We start from the raw sequence: 25,411 nt of genomic DNA, 5'->3' as shown, positions 1-25,411 counted from the left end.
AACCAGGGTTTTCAACTGAAAAACCTGCTCCCGTCTAGTTTTTCATAAACCAGGTTTTGGTTAAAACTTGATTTATGAAAACTAGGTTTTGTGCGACTCAAACAGAAAAAACCTAGTTTGTTTTTCTAAAAAGTGGTTTCTACCAAACTTTGTTTTGGGTAGCATCCTAATGGAGCCTAAAAGTGTACCATGCAACCACATGTGAGTGAGTGCCCCCATCTAATTGTTGAGCTGAGGGTTGACACGAAGAATGCCCAAATGCTGAGACGAAGGACGCTTACGTACAGCAGAACACCGAATTTCAGTGTGCATTAATCCCAATTGCACCTCGTTCCTCAAGCAGGGAAGGTGAGGGGTCACTCGGATGCCGTCCGTTCGTCCAGCAGATAACGGCATTTAACTACCGCGGCTATTAGTTTCTATTTTGATCGCTTGGATGCCGTTGACGTAGACTAGCCCATGGTTGTGGTTAGATGACCTGATCCGCACGCGTGTTGCTGCTGCTCGAATTGGGGAAGTGAGAGGGGGTCGTTGTGGGAAATGGGTAAAAGTCTACAGCCTTTAACAAATCACCCAATGCCACGTGTCAAAAATCGTAACCCTCGAAAAACGATAACGTGGGGATTGGGATCATCCTCACGCGATGGTACGACGCCGCATATGGAAAACGATCCCTTTGATTGGCTTATAAATACACATCCCACCTCCATGCATTCACCACCACTAGTGGTTTTGTTTCCTTGTTTACTTACCCCCCTCTCTCTTTTTTCTCTTCCTTTTTTTGTTCTTATCTCTAAAATCCATCCATATCCTCGTCGTCTTCTTTTTCTTTCTTCTTCACTTGTGCATCATCATGTGTGGGATACTCGCAGTGCTGGGATGCTCAGATAACTCACAATCGAAGCGCGTTCGAGTTCTCGAGCTCTCTCGCAGGTGATCGCCTGTTTTTCTCCTTTTCTTTTTTTCTGCCCATTTGTTTTGTTCCTGCTTTCCTTCTCGCCATCATCATATTCATATTTGTGATCATCATCTCATACTGTTAGTTAATTTATCCTGGTCTTTTCGGGTTTCCGTCAAAGGTATAAAAGGATATTGGGATTGATGATAGAACTTACAGCATGATTTGACACGTCTCCGTAGAGCCGGATCAGGCTTTGCACCCCCACAACTGACAGCCCTGTCCTCATCTCAAGATGGAGGGTGATCAGGTGCCTAATGCACAAATATTTGTGCAATCTTTTCAGGTTTTTTCCTAGGTTTACGAGACGACTGTGTCTCATTTGTGATGTTTCTTATATATGTATATGTGTTTTCCCCAAGATATTTTTCTTATATATCGATTTAATGTATTGCTTTTTATCTTTTCACATTGCTGCATCACCTTACCGGTTCTTTTTGTGGCAACCAATACTTTTAACAGTTTAAAAAATATAGACATTTTATCTTTATCTTTTTTTTTTCTGTTTATGGAGATGGAGTTTGCTACTGATGGTGATGTGCATCTCTCTCTCTCTCTTCACGTTTTTCCTCTTTAAGAAAGGAAGTTGAACCTTTGGTTTTAAATTACTTTTAGCCATCAGAAAGGGCAATATCTTTTCTCATGACCCACTTTGTGTTTTGTTCTCTGTTCATGTCATCCTATCAACGTGATCAAGCACAGGCTAACCTAGCTCCCTTTCCCGAACAAGATCGCTTATCACTATCTTCATTACCTTCTGTCAGATTTTCTTTGTTGCAAACTGTTTTCATTAAGTCTGACTCCCTAGATATCAATTAGAAATACGTCAAAATATTATGCTTAAAAAACGCTTTTTTTTACTAAAAAACAACACATCTAAACGTCGACTCTTTCTTATCAATTCGATCATACCGAATTCATCTACGGCATTAGATTTGATAAAAGACAACTTGCAACAAAGCTATGACATTAGCGTGTGAAGATATTGATGAGTGAAACCGGTTCCGCTTTTTGCCGGACATATGGGAGTGGACGATTAGTTTATGTGCGCACTGTCGCTATTTGGAAAAGGTGCTGCCGTTGAGGGGCGTCTCAATAGAAGCTGAGGCCCTGGGCATATTTTATTGGAGGCTCATGTTTCTTTATATATATATATAGATATATAGAGAGAGAGAGAGAGATATTTTTTTCATTGGACTCAGCATGTGACATATAAGCGTTATATATATTTTAATTTGAGACCTTGGTAGCCTCAAATCTCTAAGAGGCCAGCCGGCCCTGTCCTTTCATCAACTGTTGAGCATTACTCTCATTTTTTTTTCAATTATTTATATGGCCAAAGCCAACTGATCGACTTCTTGAGGACGAGGTTAACTCATGCTGATCCGTAGATTCTAAAGTCTATAACCCATCGATACTTGCTTAATGCCGTGAAAACTAATGCACATGAGAGCATTTTAATAGTTTTCACTAAAAGCAAAGATTCACTGCACCAAAGTTACTGTTGTTTTTCTCTCTTTTTTTTTATTGCCATGGAGCATAAGGACAATTCTCCTTTCGTTATCGACATAAAGTGTTTGACAAGCCACGAAACCTTTCCATGACGAAAATGCTGAGAAGTTTCCTTCCCGGTACGAAATTGTATAGATGTATAGTTTAAAGGGCAGCAAAATCTTTGAGGATCCAAGTCATTATTTAACCATATTTTGTTTTTGGATAATCACTAAATAAATCATATTTACGAAACAAGGATGCAACTGATTTGTTCTGTTTGTCCTGTTTTCCTTTATTCTGAAGTTTGTAGTAGATGGTCTCGGCTTCTGTTCTCCCCCTTCTCAAGAGTTCATGTCTTTTCTGGTTTTTCTCTTGGTGATTAGGATAGGCTCAAGCATAGAGGACCCGATTGGAGTGGCATCTGTCAAAAAGGAGATTTCTTCTTGGCACATCAGAGGCTCGCAATTATTGACCCTGCCTCTGGGGACCAACCCCTCTTCAATGAAGACAAGTCTATAGTTGTCACCGTATGTCAGCGGAAGCCTTCATATTCTCTCTCTCTCTCTCTTTTGCTTTCTTTCCATCGTTTTTCCATTGCTTTTCTGTGTGGTTGAAAGAATTCTTTGTTGCTGGCGATTTGGACAATGGGATTGTAGGTGAATGGAGAGATATACAACCATGAGGAGTTGAGGAAATTGTTGGGGAGCCATCGGTTCCGAACAGGAAGTGATTGTGAAGTAATTGCACATCTGGTAAGAACTGGTTCCACGTACCTCTTCTGATGACTCCTTCCTTAGATGGTGGTTGTTTAGCTTTTTTTGTTTTAATTGTCATTTTTTGGGTTTCTTCTTGTTAGTATGAGCAATATGGGGAGGACTTTGTTGATATGCTTGATGGGATGTTCTCTTTTGTTCTGCTGGATACCCGTGACAACAGCTTCCTTGTTGCTAGAGATGCTATCGGAATCACCTCCCTTTATATCGGCTGGGGACTCGATGGTTAGTACCGTTTAATATCGTTTATGTTGTTCCTCTTCTCTTGGTGATGGATTTGCTTCGGTTTCCCCAAATATAGTGTCTTCGTTTTGGTTGTGTTTACAGGATCAGTGTGGGTTTCATCCGAGATGAAAGGGTTGAATGATGATTGTGAACATTTTGAGACCTTTCCTCCTGGCCATTTGTATTCCAGCAAAGAAGGCAAGAACTTTTCCGTGTGATCATGCTTAAAGATCATGGAATTGTTTCCATTTCCTTTCTTGAATGATTGATTTGAATAGAAACTTATGATACTTGAATTAATCGTCTTCAATGTTAAACTGCAGGGGGCTTTCGCAGGTGGTATAATCCACCTTGGTATTCCGAAGGCATCCCATCGATCCTTTATGATCCCCTGGTTTTAAGAAAGGCCTTCGAAAATGTAAGGAGCTTGGATTCCCCCTGTATTTCTGGGAGTTTGATGTATGTTTCTTGTTGAATTATGCAGCATATTATCTGATCGTTGCTGCTGCTAGTCCTGTGGCTAGAAAAATATGTGTTGGTTGGCTATGTTAATTTCTCTTCACACTAGTCTGTAAACACCTGAATTATTTAGTCATGGCTAAACCATAAAGAAAGGCCGTCCATTCATAATAACCTGGTAACCCTTTCAGGCTGTGATTAAGAGGCTGATGACTGATGTACCCTTTGGAGTCCTGTTATCTGGGGGTCTGGATTCTTCCTTAGTCGCTGCTGTTACTGTCCGTCACTTGGCTGGCACAAAGGCAACCAAGTGGGGAACACAACTACACTCTTTCTGTGTCGGCCTACAGGTTAACAAGCATTTCCTTATTTGTTCTGGTTGCAACCAGTCTTCTTTGTTCTGTTCTTTTTGTTCACTGGAGTCGGGATCTTCTTTGGGTTCTCTGTGGTCTCTTACGGTTGTGTGGTTCCCTGTATTGCATTGCAGGGTTCCCCTGATCTGAAGGCTGCAAAGGAGGTTGCTGATTATCTTGGCACTGATCACCATGAGTTTCACTTTACGGTTCAGGTGGCTACTGAATTCCCTTATTTTATGGCTCTCTGTAGATCAAAATGTTAGTTGCCACTCTTGGTCCTTGGCTTCTACTATTACTGAACACACTGGAAACCCCTGTATCTTTATTGATTGGCAGGATGGAATCGATGCCATTGAGGATGTTATCTACCACATTGAAACATATGATGTGACCACAATCAGGGCTAGTACACCCATGTTTCTCTTGGCACGCAAGATCAAAGCTCTGGGTGTAAAGATGGTTCTTTCTGGTGAAGGTTCAGATGAAATATTTGGTGGTTATTTGTACTTTCATAAGGCTCCGAACAAGGAGGAGTTTCACCGTGAGACATGTCGCAAGGTATTGGCTCATTTTGGACCTTTATTGTCCTTTTGAAATCCATGTAGGTTGTGTGAAATTGGGAATCAAATATTTCAAAGTGCCCATGTTTCTTAGAGGTTCCCTTCTGATCTAAAAATTTGTACTGATCTTCTGATTGCCATAGTCTTCCATAACAATTTCAATGACTTTATATTTCAGATCAAAGCACTTCATCAGTATGATTGTTTAAGAGCAAACAAGGCGACCTCTGCTTGGGGTTTGGAAGCTCGGGTGCCATTTCTGGATAAGGATTTCATCAATGTTGCGATGGATATTGATCCAGAGTGGAAGACGGTATGTCGCTTTCTTTCTTTCTTAACCAACCATCATGTGTTTCGTAAGATACAAATTAACAGATTGTTTCATGCATTATTAATGTGATAATTGACTTTTCATGAATCATGTGCTGTAAACACAATTTTCTTTATCAGATCAAACCTGATCTCGGTCACATCGAAAAATGGGTGCTGAGGAAAGCCTTTGATGATGAACAGAAACCTTACCTGCCAAAGGTTGGTTGATGTTCTTTCTCCTGGATTAGTCTTATCGATAATGTTTTTTTCATGTTATACTTTGGGTTAGGCTAACTGATCATTTTAAAGATATTGACACTGTGACTTAACTGATATTCACTTCATGATTCTTAAATGTGAATTTAAGATCATATGCTTCAATAATCATCAACATGTCAAGTGCCTAATTCTTCTAAAAATATATTCCTCTATTCTACAGCATATACTGTACCGACAGAAGGAGCAGTTCAGTGATGGTGTCGGTTACAGTTGGATAGATGGATTGAAGGAGCATGCTGCAGAACATGTACTCTCTCTCTCTCTCTCTCTCTCTCTCTCTCTCTCTCTCTCTCTCTCTCTCTCTCTCTCTCTCTCATGGAAGTATGAATGTGCAGGTAACAGATAAAATGATGGCAAATGCAGAGCGCATCTTCCCTCACAATACACCACTGACTAAAGAAGCTTACTACTACAGGATGATCTTTGAAAGGTTATTCCCACAGGTAATCAGGACAAACCCAGTGACTTTTAACTAAATTTTATTTCCTTTCATGTTCCAGAAAGAAATTGCAAGTTCTTCTTGGCATCTCAAAATTCAATGACGTGTTCAACTTGTACCTTTGGTTTTTTTCAGAACTCAGCGAAACTAACTGTGCCTGGAGGTGCAAGTGTGGCCTGCAGTACTGCCAAGGCCCTAGAGTGGGATGCTGAGTGGTCCAACAGTCCTGATCCCTCTGGAAGAGCTGCTTTGGGTATCCATGTTTCTGCATACAACCCACACCAAACAGACGACAGCTTCACCGGAACCGCTCCACCAAAGATCGTCAGTAAGAAGCCAAAGATGGTAGAAGTTTGTGCCCCAGAACTTACAATCAGGGGTTAATACTGCTTTGTATGGTTACAAAATAAGACTCTTTTTATGGCTATGGATTGCTGCTTTCTTATGATGATTGTAAACGTCCATGTAGATGTACGTGTATAAGAGCTTTCTTATGATGATTAAATGAGTAGCTTGTGCATGAATAAAATCTAGAGTTTTCTTGTTTCATTTTTATCGCTTACAAGTACGTGTATAAAAGCTGATTCCATGTATCAGGAACACCCGGCAGGCACCAGTGTATGCAATCTGCATACTTTTGTGGATCTGCCCATTGATCTGGGGTCATAATTTTTCCTTTAAAATCTGTATAGACGGATGTATGACCATCTTTCCTGTGCTCGGAAAGTTGGGTGATGTTGATAAAAGTAACTGGAACCTTCATTCTCTTGACTATGCTTTTCACAACGCCCATAATCTTGAGATCGGAACCACTTCCCCAGTATCCCTTGCGCAGCACCGGGCTTGTTTCATTGTAGCATCTTATCCCGGTTGGGTTGTTCCAATCAGCATTCCTGCAGACATGAATTTGATATTTAGCTAGCAAGTCTTATGTAATTTATTTGTCACTTTAGTTTGGACAAAAATTGCAAGTTTAATGTAGACCTCATGTGCGTAGGAGACATGGTAGCGAAGAAAACTCGCGTTCTGTTTGGGTCCACTGTGGAATCTACCCAATTGGCCCATGTTTTTAATCCAATCCTGTATGCCGTTGGTGCGTCCAATTCTTCGTAGCCGTCCTCTCCATTCTTAAATGAGCCCCACCTGCAACACTCGTACATCATAAATGAAGTCAGAGACAAGAGAAGAGCAAAAGATGCGAGCAGGTCAGGGTCAGTGGCCCTCCATTGCCGTTCATCCTTGTGATTGATGGTATCCAAAACACAAGCATTTTTTTGTTGTATTTTCAGCCTAGAACATCAATGGACTGATCTAAGATATAAACAATATATACTATGGGGATGAGATAAGGTTTATCACAAGGATGAATGGCATTAGTGGGATCCCTAACGGATTTAAATGTCAGCAGAACCCCTGACCTGATCCTCTCTCCATCAATATACGAGTACGGATCCCATCATTTGACATAGGATGGTTCCATCCTACATTCAATCCTAGTTGCGCAACCAAAGGCTAACTAGGATTGGTCCACATTCTGATCACCTGAATGTGGACTGATCTTAGCCATCCAAGATGCATGAGCTGGACGGCTAGGATAGACATTGGATACTTTGCATCTTATTTCAAAGGATAGTATCTTTTTGGCAAGATATTGCATCGAATGGCAAATCACTCTGAGCGCGTCTTGTCTTGATAACGTACAGAGACTTGATCGTATATCCACTCGTCCACCAAACGTAAGTATTGAAAACCAAGATGTCCACATCCATCCAGTGCTGAGCATGCTTGTAGATTGAGTCCAGTCTAAGAATCCTTTTTCTTGGATCTGAGATGATGGGGTTGTCTGAATTGGATTGGACGAGGAAAGGAGCCCAGTAGAACTCTATTGTTGTGTTGTATTTCTGCAACTCAATTAAGGGAAAGAGAGGTTGTTGGCATATAATTAATAGATTCTAATCAAAGGTAATCTTTGGTTCATATTATCACTATGAAGTGCTTGTGATTTTTCACCTTGGCTGTAAATATTGAGAGATCTCGACCGCGACGTACCAGCAACTTTTCATCATCAGGAATATGAGATTCTAACAAACAGACAAATGAGAGCCACATTCCTTTTTGGAGGGAGTCACCAACGAACATCATCCTCTTTCCTTTAAGTCTCTCCAAAGCGACAGCAGCATCAAACCTAAAACAGAGCAAGACCCTTTTTCTTTGGCACGTCACACCATAGTCACAAAATCTTGATTTTCGAAAAAAAAACTCGACGACAGAAAATCTCATATTTAAATAGTTTTTTTCATCTCGAGAAAATCTTTAAAAAATGGCATATATATATATATATATATATATATATATATATGCATGCCAAAAGCTGTTTTTTTCATCTCTCTCTCTCTCTCTCTCTCTCTCTCTCTCTCTCTCTCTCTCTCTCTCTCTCTCTTGGCTAGTTTGTTTGCATGCTGAGTGAAATGAACTCCAACCAATTCCTGTTGGTAAAAAAAAAAAATCAGCTCAACTTTATTTTTTTTTTCCTATGGAATTGGAAAAACTAAATTTGCAACATGATCGATATATGCAGCCCTCTTCTGCCCCAAGACTAAAGTGGATGGGTTCTCATGGCGCACTCCTTCCTTGCGGTTTCATGCACAAGACTTTGCTTCTCTAAAATCGTGATTCTGACCATGGCGTTTAGAAATCAAATGTTGTAGCCTTTCATAGGAAGGCAGTTATAATGAGATATGGGATCAGGTGATATCGACAATCACCAGTGATGGTATAATTTTCAGTAACCACTTGTCCCGGTGGATCAAGGCCGGACAACAAATTCTCCCGTTCAAAAGAATTTTAGGGATTTGGCGTCTGGTGCAAAACAATTGAAAATAGCCATCAATGATGATTTTTAATATCCTTTGATCCAAAAACATAGACCACCACGCCACAGATGGCTAGAATACCCTATGAGATGTTACTGTTTTGGTCTTTCAACGTGCCACTATGTTTTTTTTATAGGTTAAGCAGACCCCCACCAGTTATACGTTCATTAGCGGGCCCGATGTTAGGATATACATTAATTGTATTATTGGGGTTTGAACTTGCAACGTCCCAACACATGGTGACTTGCACCAACAGCTCCTACCAAACACGCGGATCCCCCGTTGGTCCAACTTGCCACCCAATTTAAGAAATAGACTGCATATTTATGCCTTTATGCGTGAATTTAGTATGTGCACAGCCTATCTGGCCGAGGGATAAACGAAAAATATGTGCCACCCCCCAACGCCCTTTTCATGTAATCACACTTGTCTAATTCAGTGCAAAGGTGCAGTCTAAATTGAGCATGATAGATAGGGCCGGTAAAGTTGAGCGAGCCAAACGAACCCAACATGGTTGTTCGAGCTCGGCTTGTTTACAGCAAGCCACTGCTCAGCTCGCCTCTGCTGACTCGTGCGAGCTGAGCTGAGCAGAGCTGAGCTCGAGCTCGATATGAGCCCGAGTCAGACGAGCTAAGTCGTGAGCTGGCTTGTTGGATAAAAAGAACTTATTTTATATAGGATCCATAGTGAAAATGAAAACCTTTACCTCTTGGTTGCCTACATACTCAACTAAGCCAATTGAGCTTCCGTTCACATATAAATCCTATATAAGCGCATCTAAACGAGCCTAACAAGGTGAGCAGAGACGAACACCTATTGTTGATACTCAGCTTGGTTACAGTACTATACAAGCAGCTCGTGGCTTGTTTGGTCGAGCCAACTTGACGATCATGAACAAGCTTCATTTCAGCCAAACCAATCCTAACCACAAGCTGCTTGGTTCGCTTACCAGCCGTAATGATAGAGCAGCATATATTTTTTTGTACAATCACATTGCACCTGATCTGCCTTCCCCCATCCGAAACATAATTTAAAAAAAATAAGTCTTGTCACCTGGGCAAGGTGCACTTGTCTGGCTGCCATTGCCAGTATTTGTAATCGGTGTCTGGCCTTCCGTTCTTCTCGCACTTTACTTGCTTATCAAGATAGGGACAGGTTCTATCTGAATAGAGAGGCTCAATGGACCTATTGAACACCCAGTTTCCTTCAACAACATTGCAAGCATGGGCTCCCATACTGCCATTCCCATGTGAAATAATCTTTTCTTGTTTCTTCGCTGCAACCCTGTCCCGCTTGTTCCCTGCATGGACATGGACATCGCAAAATTCATGTCAGGCTGTGGCATAGAATTATTGAAGATGCTTACCAGTTATGGTTGCACTAGAGTTGGACAAGTGTTCTTCTTTCGAGCAGGAGCCAAGCTTGAAGATGGACGCACGAGGGGCGAGGTAACCAATATCCTCGAGATAGAGGAAACTGGCAACACCAATTGCACAGATGATGATAGCCATGCCGGAAAGAGGGAGCTTACTTTTCGGAGGTTTCATCATGTTTGCAAAAGGCTTTGAGATTGCCGGCTCACAAGTAAAGCTTAGGAACTTTTAGATATAGAGAAGATGGCTGGGCCCAATAGTGGTTCTGATCTAGGAATAAAAAAAAAAACAACTTTAGGCGAAGAGTAGAGTCTAAGTGAAGGCAAATAACCATATGAAATCTTTTACAATGTGGCCAAATCCTTGCTTGTGTTTGTGATTGCTTAAAGCTGCCACCTATTCCATCATTGCACCAACTTCAGCACACAAAAAAGAGAAATAGATGATAATTAAAGTCTCTCTCTCTCTCTCTCTCTCTCTCTCTCTCTCTCTCTCTCTCTCTCTCTCTCCGAGAGTTGGCGGATGGGATTAATGTTTGGGCCTTGGCTGTGTCGCTCCGAAAGTGAGGGGCTCCTGTTAGGGTCTCTTTCAGGTTGTCTTAGGAATTCTTCACATCCTTAGCCGGGTTCCTGGTCTGCGGCTTGCGTCGACGAGCGCTTGATTTAGCTTACGTTCGGGGGTTTGTTAAGTCCCTTCACAGAGAAGCTCTTGAAGACAATGGGATTCAGGAGTCACTCAGTGCTCCTTTTTTTCGGCCGTGCTCTAACAAGGATGTATTAGAGGGGTGAAAGTTGGTTAGGCCGGCGTGGCAACCATCTTGTTGTAACCTTAGGCCTATTTTTTGAAGAGAGTCCACATTAACCTTAGCCCCTTGGTCAGGTACTTCGTTCGCTCTCTCACCACTGCCACTATAGGTGGTCGTATCTTCACCTTCATTTATTCGAACATTGAGATAGCAACAACCTTATAATCAACCAATGGGTCACCTTCCCCCTCCTTACTTGCTTATGGGATGGGAAACAAAACTGTGCTTACAAACTGCTCAACTTTTTCTTCATATTTTGCCTTACATACGTCTCACTTTGAAACCTGTAGTTGTTCACTGCTTGAATGCAGTTGTATGTGATTATTGATGGTGCATTTTTTATAAAAAACGTCGGATACCCACATTTTTTACAATGGAATTAGCTTCCTCTCTACCCACTTATACACATTAAGTCATGTTTTCAAATTATCAGGATGACACAATTCATAGTTCTTCATTGGTTTTTGTTGTTATGCTTGAGAAATTTTAGATGATGTGGGTGTGGTCCCCTTCTTCTTATTGGTCATATTGTATTAATAAACAGATTCAAATTTTCCTAGAATAATAATACAGGAAATATTAAACAAGCATTGCAAAAAGCAAGCAACATATTTGTGTTTCAAAAAGCATTTAAAAAACAAAAGTGAATATTGTTTCATTTAGCTGCTAAACAAAAATGAAATAGTGTATGATTCAGTTGTTAAACAAAATGGAATAGTGTTTGATTCAACCGTTAAACAAAAGGGCACACTGTGCTTATCGAAAAAACATGTTGTTGATGGTTCAATAGCGACAAAATGGCTCCAATAAATAGTTGTCGAAAAATTTTGACAAAAATAGTTGTCAGAAGGAAAGCAGTTTGGGGACCACTAGTTGGGGACAAAAGACAAAAAAACCTTAGATTATGTAAAAATAATCAAGTTGAGGACCATAACGGATTTATATATGATTCAAGAAAATATTTTGCAACAAATAAGCAATATCGCATATGTGTTATGCTTTCATAAATTGTTAAATACAATATTTGTGATATTAAGCGATTCATAAATTACGTTATTCGAGAACATGTAGTATATGTGAATAAGTAAGATATTTATAAATTTAGTGTCATTTTGCAAAATAAAATAATGTCATAAATTTATGCGATATCACATCATATATATATATATATAAGATATTTACAAATTTAGTGGTAAGTGCAGTTTCACATATAAATTTATGCAATTTCAAGAAATATATGCGAAAAAATATGATATTTATGAATTTAGTGGTAAATAAAGTTTCACACTTAATTTTATGAAATATATGCAAAAGAGTAAGATATTTACAATTTTAGTAGTTTTAATTTCACCGAGATTTCACTAATAAATCTATGTAAATTCATGAAGTCTAAATTCACCTAAGAAACATATGATTCTAGATTTAAGTGAGTGTTGGACATATTCGACGGGCGGTACAATTTTAACACAAAAAGTCCTAAATCCGCAATTGCAAAAGGTGTCTTAATGATGTCGGATATTTGCAATTTTGAATATCAAAAATTGTAAGATTTTTAAAGAATCAATTCAAATTACCCATACAATATGGTCATTTTTTGTATTTTTATTCAGTTTTCCTCCAGCGGCCCTTTTTCATATTTTTGTGGCAAACTCAAAGGCTTCAACTACCCTGGTTAGATAGAAGAAAAAAACATTAGATCGGACTGATTGAGATAACCACAACTTTGGATAAGCTCAATACAGTTAGAACACATCATTTGCATGTTTCATCAAACCATTGACATAGCAGACTGCCCTTGGAATTGCATCTCCCATCTCCTCCAACCATTTCCATTTTCATCTTTTCCCCTAACAATTTTTATAGTATATAAAACAGAGTTCCTCAAAAGGAAACCAGCCGAGCTGCGCTCAAGCCCAACCAATCCTGTTACAAGTTGTACTGAGCCCAAGCTCAAGCCCATTTAAGCCTTCCCATCTTCGTGTATCAGTGGTAGAGGAAATACCGTTTTAACTTCCAAAACCAAACAGATGCACACACACAAACATAGACTTGATCCAGAGAACAGCAGATTGGTTAATCGTAGCTCATACTACATACAGCATCCCCACCTCAAGCATGGAAACTGGTGGGACTCGAAGTGCTACCTCAGATCCCCTGCAGTTCCGCCGCAGGAAACTGTACCACACATCTATCGCTGCCTTTCTCAATATAGATGATCCTGGTTTTGCCCTGACATGAGAGTGTCCAAGTATGAAGGCTGTCCCCGCCTGCTGTGCCTCGAAAAGATCCTCAAGTTCCTCCCGCACGTTCGCATCCATATGTGGGCTTTCAGGCAATGTGAACCTTACCCTTCTCTCCCTGATCATCTGCTCCATCTCAATCACATCCCCCATGCTTACAGATCGTGCACTCTCCATCTCAAATGCTGGTACAACAGGAAATGATGTCACTGTCCCGACAACAGACAGATTGCCATCATCAGATGACTCATGTTCCACTGAAGAGCATCTAGATCCATGAAGCCTTATGAACTCAGCCAACTTTGAAACAAGGTCTGATTCGAATGAGTGAGTGTCTTGGTGGACGTCACGGTAGCCGTAACGCACAATACATCTGTATGAACGATGTGCAGCAGGACCAACACGGCCAACAAGGTAACGCTCTTCGGGGGGTACATGAGGAACAGTGACAGCCTTAACACACACAAACACTAGGACACGGTGGAAGGCAGGCAGGTTGGTGACAAAGCGTGAGAAATTGGAAGGCACACCTGAAACAAGGTCTGTGTAGATCAAGCCAATGCCAGGGACACGAGCAATACCAAGAGTAGGGCCTAAAGCAAGGAGCCATTCCAGGGAGACTTTGTTTTGGAGGTCGAAATGATATTTTTGGATAGTGGTATAGTGCCAGACGAACATTGTGGTCATGAGGAAGAGAGCAAGAAGGATGGGAAGCCAAGCACCTTCCAAAAATTTGATAAGGGAAGCAGAGAAGTAGAGAGACTCAATGGAGCCGAAAAAGAGGAGGAATGATAGGGCTAGAACTGGGGGTTTGTGCCAACATAAGACAATGACTAGGGACGTAAGACAAGTCGTCACTAGCATCACAGTCATAACTGCTAACCCTGCAGATCATATTATACACAATCATAAGTAATAAGACTAGATAAAAAATAAAAATAAAAAAACAAGCTAATGGTTGAATACTGTTAAAGGTAGAAATAAGTTCAATAAAACTGAACTTCTTTCCCCTTATTTTCAGCAGATTGCTGCTACATAACATGAATTTTGGAAAACTACTTTCACAATCATGCTCTCATTGTGCCAAATTATAATCTGATCTCTTTTTTATGGATGATTGAGATGGTTCTAAACACAATCTAAAGATATTGAAGGCAAATTTTTTAAAGCATACATTGTGGTCTCAGTGCTTTATTTGAAGATAGTGATGGATGATATTGATAACTTGATATATTCACAGAAACAGAAAAATATGATGACAATGTGATATACCTGAGGCATTTCCCATGTGTTTGGTGTCACGGAAGCCAATAGCAACAGCAAGGCACAGAATCATCAGCATCCAGTTGATCTCTGGGATGTAAATCTGTCCATGAATTTTATCTGATGTATGGATAACTTTGACCCTAGGGAAGCAACTCAAAGATTGGCTCTGGTTTATGATAGAGAATGTCCCACTGATGATCGCTTGGCTCCCAACCACCGAAGCAAGGATGGCTAGAGCAAAAACAGGCCAATGCACACTCTCTGCAATGACAGACATTGCTTTTGATCATGATTCATTTTACTTTTGTTATTTTACAAGGCAAGAACATTTCTATGAGCAAATGCTCTTGAATTCCAGGAAAGATACTACAATTTTCTTAATCATGAAACTGATCCAGGAAAGATACTATAAGTCACTTTTATTTTAGTTTTTATTTGTGTTTCATTTTGAGTCTCATTCAATTCTTATATTTCTTTTTTTTATTTCTCGCTTCCCGCCTCCTATAGATTTTCAAATGCATTGCTTCTCACTTCCGCTTCATGTATCGTTTCCCGCTTCTGCTTCCTAGTCTAGCAACCTTGCTCTTGAGGCTTTGAATGCAAGATAAACTGCTTCCACAAATGGTTATATCATTGACATAGACAAGAATCAATGTTATACCATAATCATTAATAATAAGCAAATAAAGAATAATCATATTGACTATGCGTAAATTCAATAGATCCCATTGTTTTGCTAAAACATCTCAAACCATGCCTTAGATGCTTGTTTCAACCCATAAATAGTCTTCTTTAACCTCAAAGATCTTTTACAACATTGCCTTCTAGGTGCCCTCTGAATACACTTCATACAAACCACCATGAAAAAATGCAATTTTGACATCTAATTGATATAACTACCAACCAAAAGTAACAGCAACTGAAAGAATGACTAATAGTTCTCATCCTAACAACTGGGCTAAAAGTTTCATCAAAATCAAAATCGTATTCTTGAGTATATCCCTTAGCTACTTGTGAAGGAAGATCTAAATCCATAACATGTTGAAATGGATCATCACCAGACAAGTCTACACATTAAGATGGATCCTGGCTCACACGAGGTGGATCCTCATAGAATCCCAATCAGGACTCCTATCTGGATGACTGCACTAAACAAGGACTCCTCCTGCACAAGGCAATTGAAGAAAAGGACTCCTTATCCAAGAAAAAGACCGTAAAGAAAAAATTTGTAATCACAAAGAGTCTAATTGTAATTGGGTCTTCTTGTGTGTGGAGAAACCATAAAAACATGTAACTCTTGGGTTCATCAATAAAAAAGGGAGAGACCCTGTCTCTGGCGCATGAAAAACAGAGAGAGACCTCATAGTGGACTTAGGTTACATATAGACCAAACTATTTTAAAATTCAGTTTTCTTGTGTGTGTGTGTGAACTCCTGAGTTCCACGATTTTACATGGTATCAAAGTTTGTTGGCTCCAACGAGTTGGTGTGTTAGTTTTGTCTCTCCCCTCCTGGTGATGATGGTGTTAAGCTCGTCCTCCCTTATTCCCAACTTAGCCATTCAATGGAATGTATTTTCTAGATTTGGTGTCCATTAAATTAGATCGGAACTACCCATTATGGTGCTCTCAAATAGAGTTTGTTATGTTTAGTCAGGATCTCATCAAGTTCTTAGATGGATCATATTCAGCGTTACGACAGTATATGACAAATCACATTGAGTTTGATCAAAGCCACTATTACTGAAGTCGTACGGGAGCAAATTATTTGAATCTCCTCTGCCCGGGATGCATGGATTGTATTGGAACAATCCTATGTGTCTCACTCAAGTCTCAGGATCCTCCAATTAAAACGTGGCCTCCAATGAGTGCAATGTTAAGGATTATTAGATTTGCTTGCTTATACCGAAGCTGACGGGGGGAACCCTAATGATAGAATTTCAACTATTAGTTTTTGTGTTTTCTTAGGAGATTTTTTAATTTCGTGAAAATGCAAGAAGAAGCAAAAAGTATCGTCGTCCTCAACTGAAGCTGAATATCGAGCGATGGCCACGACAACAATAGAACTTGCATGGCTAAGAAGTCTTATCATAGATATGAGAGTAATCATCTCAAAACCTTTGAAGATGTGTTGCGATAATAAGAATGTGATCTACATTGCTAACAATCACACTTTCCACGAGCAAACCAAACACATTGAAATAGATTATCATTACATACGCGATGAATATCTGAGAGAGACTATTGAGTTATCGTATGTTACATCGGAGAATCAGCTTGCATATTTCTTCATGAAAGCTCTTCTTGCACCTCGATTTTTTTTTCTTCTAAACAAACTTTCGGTGATCCCACCGTAAGTTTGAGGGAGAGTGTTAAAATGTATGCATATATATATATATATATATATATATATATATATATATATATATATATATATATATATATATATATATTTTTATTTATTTATATATTTATTTATATATATATATATATATTTTTTTATTTATATATTTATTTATTTATTTATTTATTTATTTATTTATGTTTCTTGTAATGGCCCACTAGGGACATTTTGATAATTTTAGCCTTTGTAATAGGGACTGTCCGCTAGGGATAGTTTAGTCTTTTCTATATTTATCTTTTTTTTTCTTGTTTACATTGTGTAAGGGCATCTTGGTCATATGACCATAGAGCCGTTGGGAGCTCCCAACAACTCTCGGGAGCTCCCCAAGGCCTCTCTTTGTATATAAATAGGGGCTTCTCCCCTCTCAAAAATACAATGCTTCTCTTAAGCATTTGTGCTTAATAAAGACTATTTTCATATTCAAATGCACTTTGTGCTTGTGTAGTGCCTTGGTGCTTGTGTATTGTCATTTATTGGACTTGTAATAGTGCTTGTGCACTTTGTATTTATTTTTCCGCAAAATTCAATAAAGTGACACCGCTCCAAAACCGGGTCTGGGATGGCTTGGAGGTCTCTAACTTGGTGACATAGAGGCTTTGAGACAACACAAAAGTTTATTGGAAAATAAAAGATGGGAAACTAAAGGGCTAAGAAAACCTTTCTCTCTTTTCTTTCTTCTTTTTCATCTCTTTCATTTCTCTCTTTCTTTTATCTTTCTTTTTTTCTTGAAAACTAAACCCCCCTTCCATGGGGGGTTGAGGCCCTTTTACGAAGGGTAGGAACTAGGAGTCCTACTACACATGTCGTGCACAACTTGGTTGTTGCATGCTATGCACTGCAATACACTGAGATGTAAGGCACAGCTATGCATCATGGTCGCGCCTGTGTGGCATGCTGTCATGAAATGTCATGAAATGGCATGCATGCTGCCATCGTCCTTCCCTCTCTTGGTTAACAAGAAAGATGGAAAAGGATAAAAAAACAAAAACAAAATAGACAACAATGCAAGACAAAAAAATTATTAATATGACTCTTTTGTCCATGAGAACATAAAAACACTCAAAAATGGCCCTCTAACACCAAGTCAGGCTAAGGTGAAGGCTTTGACTAGATTCAGCTCTCATTTGGGACATATTTAGAGATGAGTGAGGGTTGACTGTTCTTAGGTTAGGCTTTAGACCTTTACCTAGATTAGTAGGTTGGATTGTGCTTAGGTTTGACTTATGGTTTTTTGTTACATTTGGCTAGACTTTTTAGGTTAGGTTTTAACCGAGTGCTTGACCCATTTTGACTAGGGCATTTTGACCTTAGCTTGGACCTGATTAGACCTAGTTTGACTTGACTCGACCTGGTTTAACAAGATTTTGGTCTGATTTGAATTGGTTCAACTCAGTTTGACTAGGTGTGACCTAATTTGCCTAGGTTTAACTTGGTTTAGCTAGGTTTTAGTTTGACTAATGTCGAACCTAGTGGTTGGAGTTTGACCAAGCCCTGCTTGGTTCAAATACAAATTTTTTGACCTAGATTTATCTTAGTTTAGTCTTGGTTTGGATATAGGACTTGAACTCAGTGTGCTCTCCTCAAGAAGTTGGTTCCCGAAGTTCGAAAAAAATCTCAAAATAGCTTTTGATGAAGTTTGGGGTGTCTACACATTGCATGCGTATATGGTTCCCCGTGTGACTTACAATGTGGACCCTTCTAGGCCACAAATTGCATTGGGCATATCCCGTTAATGTCTGACAGTGCCATTCGCAAGAATTTATCAGCTAAGGTCGTGATCAAATCTTGAGTTTGGCACTAGGTATTCTACATCTTGTTATTGCGCTGGCAGTGACTCGACCTCGGTTTGAAGTTCCCTCATCCTCATCCTTCAAGCGATTGTGCTGCTCTGATACCAAAGCTATTACAAAAGAAGCTTAGTACTTGTGGCCTAGATTTGCAGTAATTCACACAATGGGCCCTCATTGGCAAAGGCCCTTGGAAGCTGACTCAACTCAACTCAACTCGTTTAACAAGGGAGTTAGCCAAATTTCTGGATTGCCTTGGCTAATTGGCCAGCCAATAATTGGTGTTCGACTGGCTGCCTGTTTGGAATTCCAGTTGGCCATAAGAAGAGAGTGAGAGGTAAGGGAGAAAGGAGAGGAAGAGAGATTAAGATGTAATTCAGCAATACTCCTCGTAGTGAGGGAAGATGCCTCTATCCTTTCATCATCCATCCCTCATTAATTTCTCAATACAGTAACTTGTACACTCTAACCCTAATCCGAAAATGATCAAACCCAACTAAACAGACTACATAGAAACCCAAAACCGGTATCTATTGTTCCTACCTGCCAGGTCCTTATTATTGCTTATACCCACCTATTTAGATCTAAACCAGAGAACACACAGCAGTCCACCCCTAAAACTAGTTGCAGGGATTATCATGTATTTTTTTTGTTTTGAATGTTGTATCATAACATATCATACGTGTTTTTGCAACATCAGTTTATATCCCAATTTTACTTCAGGGATTTCTTGTTGATACAATATTGTTTTATGTTGAGTCACATTGAATTTAACTATTAAAAAACATAGAAATACAGCAGAGCTTCTATCACAGTTTTAACCATATTTAGTTTTTCAATAAGACAAAAACAACTTGCATTCTTTCCACGGACATTTTTACATTATTAATTATTTGTAACAGCATGATAAGCTGATCTTTCAGTTGCACAAAACAACATTGTGTTTTGGTTACATATACAGCAAAAGTTTTGCCAACCAACGTGATAGAAATTCGCAAAATGTATATCCATCCATGTGGGTGTTAGTTTCAGAAATAATCATTAGAAATTTGATTCTTTACTAACCCATAAGACTTTAGGGTACAATTAGCATCCAGCACATTCAGAGAATAAACAATGCCTCATAAATCAATGTGTTTATAATAAAGTGGTTGACTGCCTGGGCTCAAAACATATAGGTGCATAATGAATACCTGGAACTGATACATAGAAGCCAATCTGGTAACTTGAGTATATGTGATGGTGCTTTGACAGATAAGCCGCTTGACCCATATAAGCTAAAATGAGTGCTGGATAGACCAAAAAGGTGAAAGCAATCTGCATGCCATGGAAAACGTCATGAAAGAAATTGGGGATAAAATGCATCAGAAGCATGTACCACATAAATAGGATAGTGTAATGAAACTAGAAAGAGAGTACAAGTGGGTGCCTCTTATGGGCTTACAAGAATACAAGAATATACTCAATCAAGAACACTTATGGGTCAATATAAAACACAATCACACAAGCCACTCGGGAGCTAAAACAAAGTAACAAATATAGATATTATTGAGAATAAATGCTTGAGAAAGCATTAAATTTACAAGAGAGGGAACACCCTTATTTATGCACAAACACACACACCATAGAGCCATTTGGACCTTCCCAACGGCTAGAAATAGAGCTGTTGGGGAGGTCCCAATGACTCTATGGGCTTATTACCTAAATGCCCTCAAGCTTACAACTTAAGTACTAAGTTATAAAAATAAAGGGAAAATTATAAAAGACTATTGTGCCCCTGATGTGTACAGCCTATTACAATACTGTGAAAAGACTGAAATACCCCTAATGGGTATTTCCTATTACAACACTATAATATATATATCTACATATATATGTATATATATGTACAATGTGAATTAGATAAATATATATATGTATGTGAATATATATATATATATATATACAGTCACCAGAATATGAGAACAAGAATATGAAAACTAGAAATATGGGCATTTCCAACAATTTTTTTGCATATCCAACCATGTGGATGTGCTTGGCATGATGAATTTGCTAGGAATCAACCATTGGATCATGTATTTTCGATGAAAAAATGTGATTTTTGAATGTTTGAATATTTATGAAGATATTGAGCCATTGATTTTAAAGACTTAAAAAAATCTCATTTATGCATCAAAATCGGACAATTCAAGAGCGGGTTCTTATAAAACCAATCTTGCATATCACATCTGTACGGTTAGGTTCAAGAGAAAAGAACAAAAAATCCATGAAAGCCGTGGTTCACACATTAGTTTTCATATTCTAGTGCTATATATATATATATATATATATATATATATATAAAAATGTTACAACTTAACAGATGGTTCAAGCTATCATTGTAGCTATTTAAATATAATACATGAGGGGATGGACCACTCAAGTTTGGTCATAAAAAAAAAAAGAATAAATGTCGGAAACAATAAAGTATCACTCAAAGATCAGATTCACAAACAAAAGAAGAAACTTTAGCTTTCCTGAATAGCTGTGTATGTGAAGTGGCCAAGATCCGCAAACATCGCCTCTGAGCCTGCAAAAGATATCCCAGTAGCATGTTTAAATGGATAAATATCAAACTTGTATAATTTAGGAAGACCAAATCTATGTGCTAAATGAAAGGAACTGGCATGGTTGACAACTTTCAGAACCTAATTTTCCCCATAAATCCCAAGCTGATTTATGATCCAATAATAGTAAAAAAAATCAGCCTTGGCAATATCTCAATGAAGTAATTTATCAGGATATGATAGGATTTTCCATACAACTCAGAAAATGACTGGGAAAATCTCTGCATTTTGAAAAGGAAAAAAACATATAAAATACAATAAATATCTAATTATAGGAAACCCAAGATAAATAAAACATATTTTGATAATATTGTGATATACATTGTAATATTATTGTGATATATCACATTATTTTTGCTTCTAATTTGGTTTTCCATTATATTGGATACTACTGTAATATCTTCAAAATATTAAACAGAGGACTAGATTCATATCATATGAAGGCACTCAAAAATGTTCTAAACTTCTAATGATGCACAAAAAAACACATTTACATGGTTGTCTTAACTGAAGGAAATCTGACTATGACAAAAGAAAGACTATTTTGTTTTCTTATAGCGAAAATACAAGAGCACAATGGATCTCAGGATTTGCATGTGCTTTCATTACCTGTTATGCACAACAAAATACCACCTAATGACATCCAACCACCCTTTCTGGTCTTCCTCAAGAACTTGTACATGTAATATGGTGAAAGTGCTTGATAAACTTGCGGGTTCCAATGGAAAATATTGTACAAACCAAGTGCACTAATGCATAGTAGCCAAGTCAAAACAACTGGGGCAAAAAGGAACCCAACTCGATGTGTGCCATAGTGTTGTAGGGCAAACAGGCATACCAATATGAAGCAAGTGATTGGTACCACAGCATCTGCAGGTAAGGATCAGTTTCAAATGTTACTGAAATCAAAATGAAAGGAAGGAATCAACAGCTCATATTGCACTGGAACACGATGCCAAAATATTCAAGCTATTTTCTTTTGTTAAATTGATTTTCAATTGAAGGGAAAAAGCATGTTTTTCAGTAAATAAAAAAGGGTAAACAAAATATGTTAGTAGACATCCTCTTTTATTGGACTTGAAATCATAAAAATAACTTTCTATGCAAGAATTGACAGAACTAAACATGCTGAAACTATGATAGCCTGATAGCTAATAAAGTTGAAGGAAGCTATTAGATGCTAGCAGTATCTGTCCATCTATTAAGGAACCATACGAATGTGGGGACCTATCATTGGTAGCAACTAACCCTGAGAACATATTCATATTTTACCTACTCTCATCTCTTCAACATCTCCACTTTGATGCCTGATCATGTACATAAAATGAATACTAGGCAGAGCAAGGACATTGCTTTGGTCAAAATATATCAACGTAGCACAAACATGGAAACAATGAAATAGAGTTGCGTTGAGTGTTTTGGTAAAAGAAACTTTCGAGTATGCAGTGGGCAAATTTCAAGCAATTACAGAGAAAAGGAAACAACCATAAGAAACACACTTAGCAAAAGAAGAGGCAAAACAATGATCAAGAATGAAGATGATGATGAAGGCAACAAGTGAATAAAGAATTTGGTAGAAAAAGAAATCATAGCATAGAGAATCTCCACAGAAAGTGAGTAACTAATAGTTTGCTATGTTACATTGAAGAAATGGTAGTTATCGTGACCATAGCATCGCTTCTTTTTTTTTTACCACAAGGCTGAATCTTGAAAGGTACAGACTTTCATTCATAATATTCTTATTATCAAAATGTATCAAAGCATTCAAACCTCAATCATCCAGGAAGTTGCACAAAATGCCAAAGTTCAAGACCAATGATAGAGAATACAGCTGAATATAAAAATATAAATATACAAACAATTAGAAGGGCTTAACAACAAATAGAAGAAACAATGTGCTGGCAGAATGTGACTAGCAAAATAGCATATATAGCCTCAATGTTCAGAGTAGGCTTCAAGACTCCCCAACCTATCTCAAAGGGACCATCAAAGCACAACAGGGTAAAAAGCGGGTGAGATCCAAGAGGTTAAACAGCCATGGGAAAATCCATCATGAAAGCTGTTTTATCTTGTAAAATAACTAACAACGTTTTTTTATACAAAAGCACAAGCCAAATCTTGTCATCAATTTTTGTGCCACTAGAGTGCAAGCTCCCACCTTTGTGAGTCAGTTCATGATAACAGTTGTTGGTTAGCATTTGTGTTGAAGTAGATAGGAGTCTACAAACGGGAAATTATGACCTGCAGCAGGTTATCCAAACAGAACAACATAATGGGGCAACTCTACCGAGAGCTCTAACACCTATATGACTTGATCGATCAATCACTTTTGATTAATACCTCTTAAAATCTGACTAATATATAGTGAACTTTTATCCGAGCCAAATAGAAAGGGCTAGTAATTAGGGGATTCCTTATTTTTCATATGTTCTGACCATAACCACACTGACCCAAAAATGAAAAGAGGGAAAAAAAGAAGCACATGAGAAAGCAGAATAAATGAAGAAAATATAACCATAGATCCAAATTTCAACAGGGTCAAGTGCGAACTGGAAACCAGCAAGGAGCAGTAAATTTAGAGATAGCGTCTATCTACCAAGCAAAAAACTAATGAAAGATTCAAGGGGGATCAAGGGATAGTAGGCTTACATTCATGATGCTCTTTCGACATGGACAATTCAAGTCCCGAGACAGCAGAAAAAACTGAAAGCAATTTAAAAGAAAAAATTGGTGGGGTGGGGGATTGGGGGGAGGAACTAAGTTAGAGTCATGAACAGGGCAGTAAACAAGTCAGACAATATAATAACCGTTTCTATCTTCTAGATAAGCAGCTACCTGAAATTGCGGGAGTAAGCACACCATCTCCAATTACCATGCAAGTACCAAGCAGGACAATGATCAAAAGCGTTGTTTGCAATATCTTGCTCTTTTCAAGCACGGTCTTCACCACAGAAGGCTTCGTCTTCTCTGGAGTGGATTCTAGGCTGTAGGTGGAGAGCTCTTCGTCTGCGACCTGCCGGTTCGGCAGAAGGCCTACCTTGGCATGCCTGCATATCAAGGAATATAAGGCGATAGTCCCACCTACAACATGAGGAGAAGCAGATTCACTACATAGATGATTGATGGTGGTGGAGAGAAGTTAGTATTATCCATCATAGGGTCTCCCTAATCCGACCCTATGGATCTGATTGGTGATTACCTTCTCCATTGTCATGCGCCCTGAGCACTACGAACACGTACTTGAACAGCGGGACCAAAGTTAGCGTCCAAAACACAAAGGAAAGAACCCCAAATATCTCCTCGTTTGTTTCAGAATGACGAATGTCCTCCGCAAATGTGCTCTTGTAGACGTACAAAGGGGAGATACTCAAATCTCCATACACCACACCAAGGCTCTGGTATGCTAGCACAAATACCGTCCTCCATGACTCCTGGAGATCCCAAAATAAAGAAAAAAAGAATTTGTTCCACGTCAGAAAATTTTCACTGCAAGAAGAAGAAGAAAATCCGGTGTAGTAACTGAGCCTCACTAATGAAGCTTTTTTTTTATCTTTTACTCTATAATTTTCTCGTCTTCCTTTTTTGCTTAATGCAAGCAGAAACTGCGTTCGGGATCAAAGCCCTGGTCGTGCTGGTCTAAGCCTACCGTTTAGGATAAGGGAAAAGCTCCCTAACCACAAGCCTTGGGCCATGTAGGCAATCCTTGAATTATTTTTTTTCTTCTTCCTTTCCAAACGAAAAAACTGTCATTATGCTTGGCGAAGAAATGATAGTTAAAATACCGCCACGACCAACAATATAAAGAAAAGAAGGCGGGAATGGGCGAGTCGCGAAACCTTTGAGGATTTACTCCATTTTCCAGTCTCGAGATCCATGTTCTTGCTTTTTTGAGTCTGTGTGTGTACAGAAGAGGACGCATCACAGTCGCAGCGGCGCTCTTCCATGGCTATTGGGTTAAATCAAGAAGCCGCAGGCTGCGAACATTACCGCAAGCATCTGTACGAGAAGACGGACAAGAAATAACGGGTAAGGAAGGGGGTGGAGGCGGGGCCCAACGAAAAGCAAAGCCCGTGCACCATAATCCTGCCAAGGAGACAGGCTTCGTGAGACTGACCATCCCGCCATAATGGACTGCACAGTGACGAATTGAGTGACCCATACGAAATTACTGAAAACTTCACCCCAACTCTTTACCCCACCACGG

At 38.9% G+C, this 25,411-nt stretch overlaps 3 protein-coding genes across 3 annotated transcripts; 1 reads left to right on the top strand and 2 right to left on the bottom strand.

Annotated features, from left to right (window-relative positions):
* The first annotated feature begins 715 nt into the window (after positions 1-715).
* LOC149839497 (asparagine synthetase [glutamine-hydrolyzing]-like) lies at positions 716-6,404 on the top strand. The gene is made up of 14 exons (XM_090002579.1): positions 716-933; positions 2,841-2,979; positions 3,109-3,204; positions 3,309-3,450; positions 3,553-3,648; positions 3,774-3,868; positions 4,101-4,259; positions 4,397-4,477; positions 4,602-4,823; positions 5,004-5,138; positions 5,276-5,356; positions 5,577-5,663; positions 5,752-5,859; positions 5,991-6,404. The coding sequence occupies exons 1-14, from the start codon at positions 854-856 to the stop codon at positions 6,237-6,239; spliced, it is 1,770 nt and encodes a 589-aa protein (XP_089858705.1). The 5' UTR covers positions 716-853; the 3' UTR covers positions 6,240-6,404.
* LOC149839496 (protein trichome birefringence-like 3) lies at positions 6,289-10,239 on the bottom strand. Its single transcript, XM_090004878.1, has 6 exons — positions 10,095-10,239; positions 9,782-10,028; positions 7,866-8,040; positions 7,557-7,756; positions 6,840-6,998; positions 6,289-6,748 (listed from the first exon to the last, which is right to left on the bottom strand). Exons 1-6 carry the CDS (start codon positions 10,237-10,239, stop codon positions 6,415-6,417), a joined length of 1,260 nt encoding a protein of 419 aa, XP_089861004.1. The 3' UTR covers positions 6,289-6,414.
* Positions 10,240-12,612: 2,373 nt separating this feature from the next.
* Positions 12,613-25,302, bottom strand: KT2 (potassium transporter 2). The gene is made up of 9 exons (XM_090004145.1): positions 25,044-25,302; positions 24,407-24,638; positions 24,043-24,288; positions 23,857-23,910; positions 21,817-22,077; positions 21,121-21,170; positions 19,795-19,921; positions 14,419-14,673; positions 12,613-14,030 (listed from the first exon to the last, which is right to left on the bottom strand). Exons 1-9 carry the CDS (start codon positions 25,149-25,151, stop codon positions 12,991-12,993), a joined length of 2,373 nt encoding a protein of 790 aa, XP_089860271.1. The 5' UTR covers positions 25,152-25,302; the 3' UTR covers positions 12,613-12,990.
* Positions 25,303-25,411: the final 109 nt, after the last annotated feature.

The sequence above is a fragment of the Nuphar pumila genome, chromosome 4 (genome assembly GCF_984573655.1).
Source record: "Nuphar pumila chromosome 4, dmNupPumi1.hap1.1, whole genome shotgun sequence".
In the NCBI taxonomy this organism is placed as follows: Eukaryota; Viridiplantae; Streptophyta; class Magnoliopsida; order Nymphaeales; family Nymphaeaceae; genus Nuphar; species Nuphar pumila.
Note: the sequence above shows the minus strand (reverse complement) of the source record. Positions and strands in the feature narration are given on the sequence as shown.